The sequence below is a fragment of the Gopherus flavomarginatus genome, chromosome 19, assembly GCF_025201925.1.
Source record: "Gopherus flavomarginatus isolate rGopFla2 chromosome 19, rGopFla2.mat.asm, whole genome shotgun sequence".
Lineage (NCBI taxonomy): Eukaryota > Metazoa > Chordata > Testudines > Testudinidae > Gopherus > Gopherus flavomarginatus.
The window spans coordinates 24,870,753-24,884,468 of NC_066635.1; the positions used below are offsets into that span (position 1 = coordinate 24,870,753).

The following is a 13,716-nucleotide window of genomic DNA, read 5'->3' on the forward strand; positions in this document are numbered from 1 at the left end:
TTTCTTACATGTTCATAGTTGGGAATGGGAAGGACTTGGTGACTGGCACTTTTGGGTATCAGTGTTTTTGAGGCCACAGCTGCCACTGCTGATTGTAGAGATAGTGGTCCTTGCCCATCAAGGAACCAAGAGGTCATGGTCAGCGTGAGGAGACTTACAATGAGTAGGTCTACAGGGGCTACAATCCTCTCCCTCTTGAAATCAAACCTACATAAGACCAAAGCCAGATGTCATGTTAGTGACTTAAAAAATGCTTCTAATAACAAACATCAATAATCATAACATTTTTATGTATTAGGTATTCCTGACACAAGGCCCTTCTCTAGCACTGGTGCAAAAATGGAAAACCACCCACATCTGCAAATGCAAACCTGTAACTTTTGAAGGGCATGACTTGACAGAAGTTCTGCTACCCTCATTAAACAGGAATCTGACTGTTTGGCCAAGCTACTTTAAGGCACACTAATTTTTATTAACAGTACTTTCAGATATAAGTGCCCTTTGCTGGTAATTTATTGACAGTCTTTGTGGTGCAATCATTCTAAAAAGATGACAACTTTGCATTCAAAGAATGCAACCAGATGGACAGGACTCACAATTAGCTATGTAGTGATATCTCACACTACACTACATGAGAAGCCAACTGCAGAATTACACTTTTAAAGGAACAGAATCAAAAACAAGGAAGTTTCTACTCTCTTCCTGACATGTGGTCTAAATACTGAACTCTAGATTCATCTCTGAGTCACGGAAAAGGGGATCATAAAATCCCAGCTGGCCCAGAATGACCCAGGATGTCTTGTGATAGCCTGGCACCAATACTGGGGAACTCCTCTTTGCAGTCTTTTTAGGAATATTGTAATCCATTTGATATGCCCGGGTTTGACTGACAGGTGGCACTTGCAGATGTATGTTACTCTGATCCGATGCCTGTTTTCTGTTATGTCCAGTGCAGAATGCATTAGACATGGGTGAGCATTTGTGGATGTAACAGAAGAAGTGGAATTTGAATGAGAAATGAAAGCCTGGTGCAAGTGAGTCTGAGAGGCAATGGCCTGAAAGAAAGCAGGAAGATAGGAGCGAGAGAAGGAAACGCACAGGAGGGTGAGGCTGGCAATACAAAGGCTGACCACAGGGAATGATAGTTACTGCTCCTTTTTTTTTTTGGGGGGGGTGGGGGGGTCCTTTATTCTCTGCTGTAATAAAGCCCTGATCAGAAGTACTTTGTGTGGTAGCAGAAGTTGTAATATGTTACACCACAGGAGATCTATTTAAATATGTTTGAGCACCCACTTCCAAATTTAGTTTTCAACTCAGCATCTTCTCCGCTGACTGCTGATAAAATCATATTTCCTGTGAGTCTTTTGTTCTTTAAATCTGTGTGTTGCTGTTTAAAAGACCTTGAGTGTTACAACTCAGTAAAAGAAGGACTATTCTAATTAGAGTGTCCTTTCCTTTCTAGAGATTTAGGGCTTATTTCCAAAGGTGCTGAGCACCCAAATTCCAGCTGAATCAGTGGGAGATGCAAACACTCAGTGCTTCTGTAAATCAGATGCCTCATGTGTGCAAAGCAGCCTGAGCTGGGGAAATCCCTCATTCCCCTTGGCATAAGTGATGGGGGCTCAAACACTGTCTCTCATTAGGGCTGGAAGAGCTGGGTGAAGGGTGAACTGTTATTCGTGAGCACTTTTGTCACACCTGCTACCCTTTCTGTTTGCTTTGCCACAAACTTACAAGAGGGCTTTAAGCATATGAACATTTTGAATGACTGCTCTTCAGGTGAACAGTGTGTTTTGACCAGGGCCGGCTCCAGGCACCAGCGAAGGAAGCGGGTGCCTGAGGTGGCCAACAAAAAGGGGCGGCACTCCGTCCGTCATTGGGGTGGCACATCCGGACCTTCCATGGCAATTCGGCGGCGGGTCCTTCTCACCCTCTCTTCCTCTTCGGTGGCACTTCAGCAGCAGCTCAATCGGATTTTTCTTTTTTTCTTCGCCGCCGGGGTGGCAAAAAAGCTGGAGCCAGCCCTGGTTTTGACACCAAGCAAGGAACTTGCTCTTTGCACTGCAAGCGTTTACCCTATTTATCCAGTTTCAGTTGACTAATCAGAGGGCAGCCACAACACCATGTGATTAAGGTGGCCATTCATACACCACAAACAACAACCAGGGAATAATCAAAGCAAACAGTTGGCAAACACCCCATAGGCTGAAATAAGTTTGGACAACTACAAGTAACTAATCTACTCATCACAATCTGTTTGTGGATAATTTATGGACAGAAAAAGTGGTTGAGTTAATTGGATACATTTTTCACTAGGAATAATCCTCACAGCTATAATTACTAGGCAGGAGGTTTTGAATGATTTACAAGACATCATAATTCAACTGACCTTGTTTTCTCCCTTTTTTGAACAGGGGGTTATGTGGAGCTGCTTCTGATGCTGTTGGGACTTGAGATTCACTTCACTGCATGCTGCCCTATTGACTGTGTATGTTACCCATCACCTATGACTGTCAGCTGCCAAGCCCACAACTTTGCATCAATTCCAGAGGGGATACCAGAAAACAGCGAGAGGATTTTCCTCCAGAACAACCAGATCACATTGCTTCTGCGAGGTCACTTTAGTCCATCCATGGTCACCTTGTGGATCTATTCCAATAACATCACCTTCATAGACCCAGACACCTTTGATGAGTTTGTTAATCTAGAAGAGCTGGATTTGGGGGATAATCGCTATTTAAGGGCTTTAGCAGCTGAGACTTTCCAAGGGCTGGTGAAGCTCCATGCCTTGTACCTGTACAAATGTGGGTTGAGCTCTTTACCCAGTGGGATATTTGGTGGCCTCCACAATCTACAATATCTTTATCTTCAAGATAACCACATAGAGTTCCTTCAGGATGATATTTTTGTTGACCTGGTCAACCTCAGCCATCTTTTTCTCCATGGAAACAAGCTGTGGAGCCTTCATCAGAACACATTTAGGGGACTAATAAACTTGGATAGGTTACTCATCCATCAAAATCAACTCCAGTGGGTCCACAGACGTGCTTTTCACGATCTCCGAAGATTGACCACCCTTTTCCTGTTCAATAACAGCCTCTCTGAGCTCCAGGGGGAATGCCTCGCCCACCTGGGAGCCCTGGAGTTTCTCAGGCTGAATGGCAACCCTTGGAGCTGTGACTGCAAGTCCAGGTCACTCTGGGATTGGTTGCGCAGATTCAGAGGTTCATGTTCCAGCGTGATTTGCGAGTCTCCTGAGCAGATGCATGGCAAGGACTTAAAGGTGTTAAAAGCAGAGGACTACAGGAACTGTTCTGGGTCTGAGTCCCTCCATCAGATCAAAACACACACTTTCTCCACAGCAGACAGAGGAGCCTCCAAAGACCACCACTCACACCACTCCTCCAAGGAGAAGGGTAAAGAGAGAGGGGTCGAGCACAGTTTACACAGCAGTCAACCAGCAGCACCTCCCGGTTCACGTCCAGGTTACAGAAAGCCCAGCAAGAACTGCACCAGCCACAAAAGCCGCAACCGAACCTCTAAGCCAGTGTCTCTGGGGCCACGGAAAAGCATTCATGAGGCTCAGGACTACGTGCCTGACTACCAGCACAAATTCAACTTTGGCATGATGCCAACTGCACCACCCAAGCGGAAGGGTAAGTGCACCCGGCGGACACCCATCAGACCCCCCAGTGGAGTACAGCAGGCAGCTGGGAGCTCGGTGATCAGGGCCTCTCATCTAGTTTTTATAATGGTTTTAGTGGTCATAATACGCTGAGCTGGCTGTGACTGATAGTATCTGTACTGCCACCAATCTACAAAGGACCAGAGTTTCTTTTCTTCTTCTTTTTTCGCACATGGAGGATTTGGCCTTGTGAAGGAAAGAATGTTGTTTAGGCTTTTGATGGTCTCCATACATGGACGAGTGGATTATAAACATGAACTGTACAGAATGCGCACAGCAGGAGTGGATTAAAGGCATTGTCACAAACAGCCCCAACCGAGCACCTACAGAAAAGCCTACATAACGAACAAGGAGCCAAGCCTTCATTAATAACAACTGGACAAACATGGACAGTAGCTGTGCTCTATGTGAAACCCTGTTAATTTGAGAGAGCTCTGAAAGACCCTGTGATTACTGAAGGGAACATAATTGCTGTAAAAATGATCACCAATTAAGCCTACACCATCTATCTGAAAAGGTGTGCAAAGACACTTACGAAATGTATAATAAGGACATTGGTTCTCCCACATTTTAGCCCTTTTGGCTCCAAATCCCATAGGCCAAAGCTGGCCAGAATTCTCTTAGAAGACAATCTCAAATCCCTGTATATCTCAGGCACATAGCAAACAGGGCTTGCCTGCTAGGCTAAGAGTAGCCAACTACCAAAGGAAAGACTGATTAGAGGTGGATATTAAAACTTAAACGAAATGAGATTCTACAGAAGGTGTGTTTTTTGTAACTGTGTTCACATATAAAATAAACAAATGCACAGGTTCCCTTCCCATCAATTATCCATATGTATGTCTTATAATGTTTATAAACTATATGGAAATATATCTTCAGATGTAAGGATTGTATTGTTGAATTTATAGCAGAAGAACAGTATATGATTTTCTCTAGAACACAACTGGCAGCAGTGCCTACAGATGCCGGGCAGCCATCCATCAGACTCAGCGTGTGCCAGGGGAACCACAGTGGACCAATGTTCTTAGCAATTTAGAGCACTAGATTTTGGGGGATTTTTTGTATGCAATGTAACAAAGTCAATATCTGAAGAGCCAAAACTCACTCTTATGACCTAATTTCTAACCTGTCACATGCCAGGAAGAAAGGCATTAGAAGTGTTCAGACCAAACATACACAGCTATGGGGCTTTGTCTCCTAGACAGCATCATGAGGCCAGGGCAGACGTTTCTAGCAAGAGTGAGAAGCAGTTCCCAACAGTGTTAGCCGTGTGAGGACCTTTATAGCTGGTCTAAGGTTTTCACTCAAGTGGTGGAGTAGTGCAGAGACTCCAGAGATAGTCCTGACAGCCTGGGAAGTGGTGCTCCTTAAAAAGGAAGATCTCATGGGAGACTCAGAAAGGGGCTGCAAACGATTAACTGGGAATCTGATAAGCACCTGCAAGGAACAGAGTGCCCAGGACTTTCATCCATGATAGAAAAAATGTATAAGGCAGCCGTACAAAGGGAGTTGTGGAAGAGAGGGGTAGAAGAAGCAGGTCTACTGCCCATCTAACCTCTATCCTGACCCACTGGCAGCAACCCTGAAGCTGGAGTGCCGAGGAAGGGGGTCATGTATTCTGCTCTGGATCAGGCTGCTGTATGGTGGAGATGGTGGTGTTATTGACCAGAGACGATGTCTAGATGTAACACAAACAGTACACATTAATTCCCTGTCAGAGTGGATATGCGAGAAGAAAAACACTGAAGTTAATGAAAAGAGGGAAATAAAATTATCTTGGACAAGCAAAGCCTGTTTTTCATTTCCTAACAAAACTCCAGCTGCAGTGACACATGTCTGGCCTGTAGCTGATGCTTGGAACCAGACAACAGTGCTAAGGAAACAGCTCTTTTTCTAGCATGTAACCAACTGGTTGTGCAAGGATGCGCTGACTCACGGAAACCTCAGGAAAATTCCTGATCTCCAAATCATTAGCCTACTAGGGATAACTCATGTTCCATATTTATCGTTCTGGGGGCATCTTACTGCAGGGTACCCTGTTATGATCAGCCTGCCCTCCACCTGAGATGTTTGGTGCCAGTGCAGGGGGGGTGGGAAGGGGGCTATTTAAACGTCAGCAGTGAGAACTTCCTATTAAATATAGTAGGCCCCTGTTGGATAGAGTTGTTCATAGAAGTCCCTGGAACTGGAAAGAGAAACCCCTTAATCAAATTGTTCTGGGAGCAAAAAATGTCTATGTAGTTTCAAGGATTCACCATTCAGTCCTGAAATGAGGCATCTAGAGATTTAATAAGAAACAAGTGCAGAGTCTCCTGCTTGCCTCACAAACTTGAAGAGGCACAGGAGCTGGGATGCCTTTCAAAGAGGGAGTGGGGGGGGGCTTGAGCAGGTATTTTTCAGAACAAAGTTCCTGGGTAATGACAGGAACAGTCCCAGAAAGAGGGAAGAATGGATTACTCATCTAGTCCTCGCTGTTCCAGCTCCTATCCTAACTTTTCTGTCTAGATGGCTCTAAACCTCCACTAAAGGGATGTCCAATGCAGCCAAAACAAATAATCTGTGATCTGAAATGGCTCCCTCACGTCCTACACACTACAACCAATAGCAGCTGAATGTGTCTGGCACTGTCCCTTAGAAGTCTCAGAATGTTGTTATGTTGGTTATTTTGTTTCATACTCTGGAAATCAAAGCTCTCAGTGGGAGAATGAAGAAGAGAAGCACTTTATTAATTTTTTTTAAGTCTCCATGTAACTGCTATAATATAGAAGAGAAATGTCAGCACAGGAGATGCTAATGATTTATAAATGATTTGGGTGCAGCAGGCACCAAGGATTCTGAGATTAATTATATTAGAACAGACTATGCCTGGCCCCAAACCATACTTGTATTTTTAGTATCCTTTTCCTCTAAGATGTACATGTTGCCTCTAAAAGGCAACTCCATTGTGTATTACATCCTTTGTCAACCAAGTGATCTGACTCCTGGCAATCAAGGAGGCTGTTCAAAAAACAAAACTAAGACATAAAAAAGTCACTAGACAGGAAAAAAACACTTGGTCCAATATGGCTTGTGGGATTCTCTCACCCTCCCTTAATTACTGTCTGCCTCTGTACCAACTCTTCCTCTATGGCCACATCTGCTTGAGCGTAAACTCATTTATAATGCTTGCTTCGATGTCTGCTCTCATTACCCAATTCCAATTCTGCTCTTTGAGTGAGACAGTTCTGCCACAGCCCCTTGTTTGCTCTTTTGAGACAATTCCCCACCCACCCAATTTCCATCCCCTCGCCTATGTTAAGAGTTTGTATCTGTCTTCACATTGTCAGACATCTTCACACATTGTGAAGGCTTCTGTATCAGTTCAGCATCACCTCTTCCCCTGAAGAACAACCACTACATCTCATAGCAGAGGGCTATTAAATCTAGCAAACAAAGGCACAACAAGACCCAACAGCTGGAAGCTGAAGCCAGACAAGCTGAGGCTAGAAGTAAGGCATACCTTTTTTACAGTGAAGGTAATTAAACATTGGACCAACTTACCAAGGGACATAGTGAATTCTCCATTACTTGGAGACTTTAAATCACGATGAGATGTCTCTTTCTGAAAGGTTTGCTCTGGCTCAGCCAGATGTCGCAGGCCTGACACAGACTTACTAGGTGAAATTCTGTGACCTGTGTTATACAGGCCAGACTAAATTGTAATGCTCCCTCTATGAGTCTCTTCACTCATTCAACCAGGCCCCACCTAGGCCTTCCAGCCCCCAGCTAAGAATGCAGGGGGGTGGTGGGGAAAAGCTCAAGTTCCCTACCCTTTTGGTCCCAGTGGTTGAGAGGGAGAGGAGCAGGTCAGTCCTTGAGATAAGTGTCTTCTCAGGGCTCCAAGCAGATGATTGTGCTGCTCAGGCCTGGGACAGCCCTAGCTTTACTCATAACAGATAACCTTGCTCCCTGCTGCTGCCCCCTCAACAGGGCAAGAATATTGCCCCGGTGGAACGACGAGTAGAACTGAGCACCAGCCCACCCAGGGTACAATAGCAAGCTCCTCTGGATCAGCATTCAGTCCTCTTGGTGCTGGATCTCAGAAGGCAGCGTGCCTACTTCGGGCAGTGGGACTGAAACCTCCAAATCCCTTCCTTGGGCAACATTTAATGTGTTTTCCTTCCCCAGTCTGGTTTACCATCTTCATCGCTTTCTATTCACTGTGTTACTCACGTGCAAGATCCAAACCCGTCCCAGTCTGGTTACCTCACTGCTCATTATTTGATCGCTTCAGCAAACTTTAATATCTGAGCTTTGATTTTCTCACCCAAAACCTCTGCACAGACAAGCGAACCCTGAACAGACCCTAGATTACTCTTCTGGAAATTCATTCACAGCTACAGAGTCCCACTTCCATCCACATGCTGTTTTCTGAATTTGAGCCAATTTTCTAATAATTTTACTTCCTTCTCATGATTTTACCTTTTAGTCATAATCATTAGCATGGGAACTTATGTGCGCTTTGAACATACAACATATGACACCCTCTGTTTCTCTCATCTTCCCAGGCAGGAATTCAAAGTACTCAAGGAAGAAAGTCAAAAGAAACCCTTCTCCTCATCATCCCAAGCTGACATCAAATTAAACAGTTTCTAGTTTTTCCCTCACAGCTAATATGGGGCTTCTTGGCCAATAATTGCTTCATGCACTGTGTGGGCTCTTGTTTAAGATGAAAATTGTTGTGTCCAACTTTCTGGTCCTAAAGAATTAGACCTGATCTGACAGAGATGTCCACCCCCTGAAGAGGGCCCACTCAAGACCTATGCACCACTTCAGTCTCACTTAAGCCAACACAAGGAACTCTCTGCTTCCAGAGTTCAGTCATTCCTAACCTCTCTATCTCTGAATCTGTGGTGTGCTTTCTGACACTAGCTTAGAGAATCTCAGCCATACACATGGGAATGTTTCCAAATATTACATTTTCCATTGCACTACCAAGAACATTTCCTTTTTTCTATAGTTTACTAACTTCCCCAGGATTTTGTATGTTGACAGATTTTTCCCCTTCGCTCAGCCTCCTTCTCCAGCTCAGATTATTCAGTAACACCATAATCAAAGATATGGCATCACAATTGCTTCCATGTTGATGAATTCGGATATCATACACACTGGATTATGAAGATATTGATTGGAATGGACAGGTTAAGCAGAAGGTAGCTTTTGCCACCCAAAAATATCTGGGTGATTAATAACAACATGAAAAGGAGTGGAGACAACTCAGGAGTCTTTCATGGGGTTCTGATGAAAAACCACATTGTACATGAATTTAGTTCTCATGAAGGTGTCATATTGTAAGCCATGGAGAATAACAACATCTCTTTATCCACATAACAGGTACAGCATGAGCAACAGCAGTTCCAGGATCCCCCATACATCGTCTACCAATGTATTCAGCCTTTCCCCATCTTGGAGAGACCACCCCTAAGGGGAAAAAGGACTTTCAGTCTCTGAGGCCAATTCCATCCCTGGCCTCTTACCCAGACTGCCAAAAGGGGGCCAGTTAGTCCCCACTGAAGGTGCATTCTTTGTAGCGTAAACGAGAACAGGACTGAGATGCACCACACTCATTACACTTTGGAGTCACTAGATAAAATCTATTTTTACTGTTTTCCTGAGTGTGGCTGAGATTTTGAATGTGTCCAGTCATTCCATAACAATTTGCATATTTCCCTACATTCTCGAGTTCTTCCCCTACCTTATCAAGAAATCTGATCCCTGTCTCTGTCAGCTCCCTTTCCTCTTCTGTAAAAACAGAATCAAAATAACTGTTAAACGAATCAGCCATTACTTTCTCCCATGTCACCAATTCCCTGATATCATTTTGTAATGGACCAATTTTCTCTTTTATCTTCTGTCCGCTCTGAATATATCTCCAGAAGCTTTGACTATGCTTGAAAATACCCTCTCCAATTCACTGCTTGATATCTCTTTCTGCTCCTCTAATTGCCCTTTTCACTTGCTTCTAAATTTTTGTACAAATCTCCCAATCCCCCTCCTTTGCAGGTTGTTAATATATAGTTTATAACTTATATTTACTAACAAATTATTGTTTAAATAATACATGGCAGAACATAACTGCTATATGTTAGCTCTGATTTCTCACTCTCTTCACCAGACAAGTCCCATTTTAACCCCCCTGATTAGCACATGGCCCACTTGCTCTTACTGCAACTTACTAGTATTTTTTACTTCTCTTGCAAAACATTAACATGACTAATTCCAGCTTTGCTAGAAATCTGTCCTCTGAAAAATTAGCGGGATAAAAGGGATTGTACAGTAACATTCCTATCTAGCTTTTTCTGGGCCACGTGTAGAGGAAACAAAACAGTACTACTATACCAAAGAGAGGCCTGGTCCACACTACAGCGTTAAATCGATTTAAACAGCGTTAAATCAATTCCTGTACTCCTGCTCAACGAGAGGAGTAGCCCTAAAATCGATATTACTATATTGATTTAGGGTTAGGCCACGTCCAGACTAGGAATTAAAATCGATTTTAGATACGCAACTTCAGCTACGAGAATAACGTAGCTGAAGTCGAATTTCTAAAATCGAGGTACTCACCAGTCTGGACGGCGCGGCATCGATGTCCGCGGCTCTCCGCGTCGATTCCGGAACTCCGTTCGGATTGATGGAGTTCCGGAATCGATGTAAGCGCGCTCGGGGATCGATACACCGCGTCCAGACTAGACGCGATATATCGATCCCCGAGCAATCGATTTTAACCCGCCGATGCCGCGGGTTAGTCTGGACGAGGGCTTAGTGTGGACGGAAATCGAAGTTATTGGTCTCATTCTTTTACTGAGCTACCCAGAGTGCACCGCTCCGGAAATCGATGGTAGCCTGGGACCATGGACGCACACCACCGAAGTAATGTGCCCTAGTGTGGACGCGTAAAATCGATTTTATAAAACCTGTTTTATAAAATCGATTTTATTAATTTCGATTTTACTCTGTAGTGTGGACGTGGCCCGAGATGAGGCCTTACCTGAATAACAGTCAACAGCAAACAGGAGCTCTCGTGACCTTAACTCTTTTAGAATCGTGAACTACTTACATTGCTCATCACTCCCACAGAGCCCTTGTGCTATTGACAACAGCAGGGTAACATGTATTGTTCACCACACACAGCTTTTTAAAGGACTTGCTAGAATTACTCAGAACTTCCTTTTTTTTTTCCATTTCTTCACCCAGTTTTTTTATTTTAGTCTCATATCCTCCCTGACTCAGAAAATATTCTACCTAAATACTGCAGTAACTTTCACAAGTCCTGAATTGTATGTTTTTCAAGATAAAGTATGAACTAAAAACAGGAGGCGTTAGAGTATTATTAGAGTAACAAAACCTCACACACAGATTCTAAAGGCAAAGCTCTCCCTGAGGTCAGCGAGAGTTTTGCCTAAGTGAAAACCCATTAAGCACTTTGGGGTTTGGCCCTCAGTCTGGACTGTAAACTGAGCAGACTCCTGCTGGACCGTAAGATCCTTGATACAGAAACTCTCTCTCTATATTTGTCTTGTACTGAGCTGAGCAAATTGTTGCTAGTTAACTACGAAATAGCAATTAACCATTATGAAGCAGTATTCCTCCCAAACATCACTGCCAATGTAAATGATATCCTGCCATTGGAATATATTCAGGGTGTGGCTACTGGCTCTGTGGAGTCAGCAACCTGCCAACAACACAGCAAGCCAAACCTCCAGAAGATACAGCTGCATAGCCACATACCCCAGAGCTTCACTGTACCTGGAGATTAGAGCTCTCTCCATACCTCAGCTCAGAGAGCAATATATCTGACTTTAACCAGTGCAAACCTATCTTCCCTGGAGACAGGTGTTAAAAAGAAGATACAATTAAGGGAAAGAGCTGTAGCTAGAAAAAGCCATTAACTAACAACATCCCAAACCCTTCAGTCAAGGGTTAAAGAAAAAGGCATCAGGATTCCATTCAAGAGCAAACTGTCACTATAAAACAGACTATAGATCTGAGGCTGACAGAGAAAATAAAATGTCTATCAGTCATTCTCTGACTTGTCTGAGAACATATTGTAATTTCTTCCCCACTTCATACCTTTTGCTTTCCAGAAAGGTGGATGCCTCTTCTGGCCAGCCAATGTTGCTTTTTCTATTCCACAGAATAACTTTGTCTAGACTTAAGCAGCATGCGCTTCAGCTGTACTTCACCCGTCTTACTTCCCCACAGTAGGTCTCTGGGACATAGAATTCCAAGCCAAATTCCAGAGGGGATTTTGCATTCCTACAAAATCACTTTTCTTAAAGAACTTGTGTGGCTTCCCCTAATATTTATCCTGAGGAGTCTAGTGCCTGTACTTCAAAGCTAACAATGTAACTCTATTTATCACACATATCATTTTCTACAGGACTAGGTGCAGAGTATCCTGACTGCTCTGTTTCAACAAACTGTAGGAGGCAATTCTATACTCTCGCCAGAAACAGTTTGGTGTAGAGGTTCTCTCACTCAGTACCTCCATGATTAAAATATCCAGTGAACAAAGTTCTTGGGTTCTTTATAGGTCTCATCTATGAAAGAACTTTTGAATCTACATTTTCACAACTGCCTTCAGGTCTGAAGTCTAGAACATCTAGGAGCTACCCAGTTACCCTGATTGTTCCTATCTTCTTAATCATCATCCTAAACGTGGAGGAAACAAAGTGGCACTATTACACTAAGAATCTCCCTTTTTGATTTCAGGTCATACCTGTGCATTATGCTCTTGGTGTGTATATTATAAAGTGTATATAGCACAGTGCGACTGGGAAGAACCAAGCAGACTTCAAACACTCAGTCTGTTTCCTGAAGACTACCCCACCTCAAAGCTGCTGTGTATCCTCAGTCCATTGGAAATATTCCTATTGTATGAGAAGCTAGTATCACATTTTCATCTGATTTCTGCTGTGAAGAGACCCTTGGGCACACCCAGTTTCCCAGCTCTTACATAAATGCTATTTCAAAGCATAACCCAGGAAAATGCCTCCATGGAAGAGCAGAGAATGCAGAACAGTGGAAACCAGATGACAACAGTTAGCCAGACAAACTGGTCATAGGGCCCTCTGTGGCAGCAGGAAGACTCCTCAGCTCCCAGGCTCATTATTGTAGCAGTTTCGCATGGATAAAGCAATGAAAAATCAGAGAACATACATGTGTTGGGTCCTTCCCTACAAATCATAGTAAATAGAAAGTGAAGAGCCGACAGCTTGGCTTCACTATCTGGGTTTTCAGTTTAGCTCAGCAGGGCCTGATACACTGAAGTTCATGGAATGGCTGAAATAGGTTCTCTGCAGAGCAGGCATAGGCAGACTCTGAAATCCCTTCTTTACTTGCTATTGTTAAGAGCTGTCAGTATGCTAAGTGCTCCAGGAGAAGCCCTGGCCCCTGCACTGAGAAGCTAATGGTCTAAACAGTGGGACAGCACAAACACATAGGAAGAGGCAGAGAGGGGCTCTGCCTTAGATCATCTTTGTTTTGGCCATGTCTGTCTTTCTAGAAACTTACATGGCTCCTATCACTGTAGAGTCTGAATACCATAGGTGGGTAGCAGCACTTTTATGACAGGGGATAGCAGCATTTAGGGGCTGCATGGCAGAAGTCAGCATTGAGCAGACAGTGAAGTGAGTTAGAAGGGAGCTTGGTGCATTGGGATCAGAAGAGTGGTTCTTTCCAGGTGCATGGGCCAGCATGGGAGAGTGAGACAAGAGCACAGTGGACAAAAGGACTGGTCAGAAATTACAGGTTGGGGTGGAATAATGCAAAGTCCTGAAAGTAAGAAGGATACACCTGATTCAGAGGCTGAGGGGAAAACTAGAGAAGGGATTCCAGTAGGGGAGACTATGGTCTGAGCACTGGCCAGGAAAGATAAACTTTGCTGCTGCGTTCTGAATGGACTACAGGGGACCGAGATGAGATTCAGGGAGGCCTGAGAGGAGAATACAGAAGTGAACAATTATCTGGTTTAGAGATTCATTTCTTCC

The 13,716-nt window shown here is 43.9% G+C and overlaps 1 protein-coding gene across 1 annotated transcript in view; it reads left to right on the plus strand.

Annotated features, from left to right (window-relative positions):
- Positions 1 to 5,892, plus strand: part of RTN4RL1 (reticulon 4 receptor like 1) — a 76,493-nt gene extending 70,601 nt beyond the window's left edge. Inside the window, exon 2 of the mRNA XM_050928746.1 lies at positions 2,415 to 5,892. Within this exon, the coding sequence (XP_050784703.1) occupies positions 2,415 to 3,778 (1,364 nt within the window). The 3' untranslated portion in view covers positions 3,779 to 5,892. The remainder of the gene's footprint in view (positions 1 to 2,414) is intronic.
- Positions 5,893 to 13,716: the final 7,824 nt, after the last annotated feature.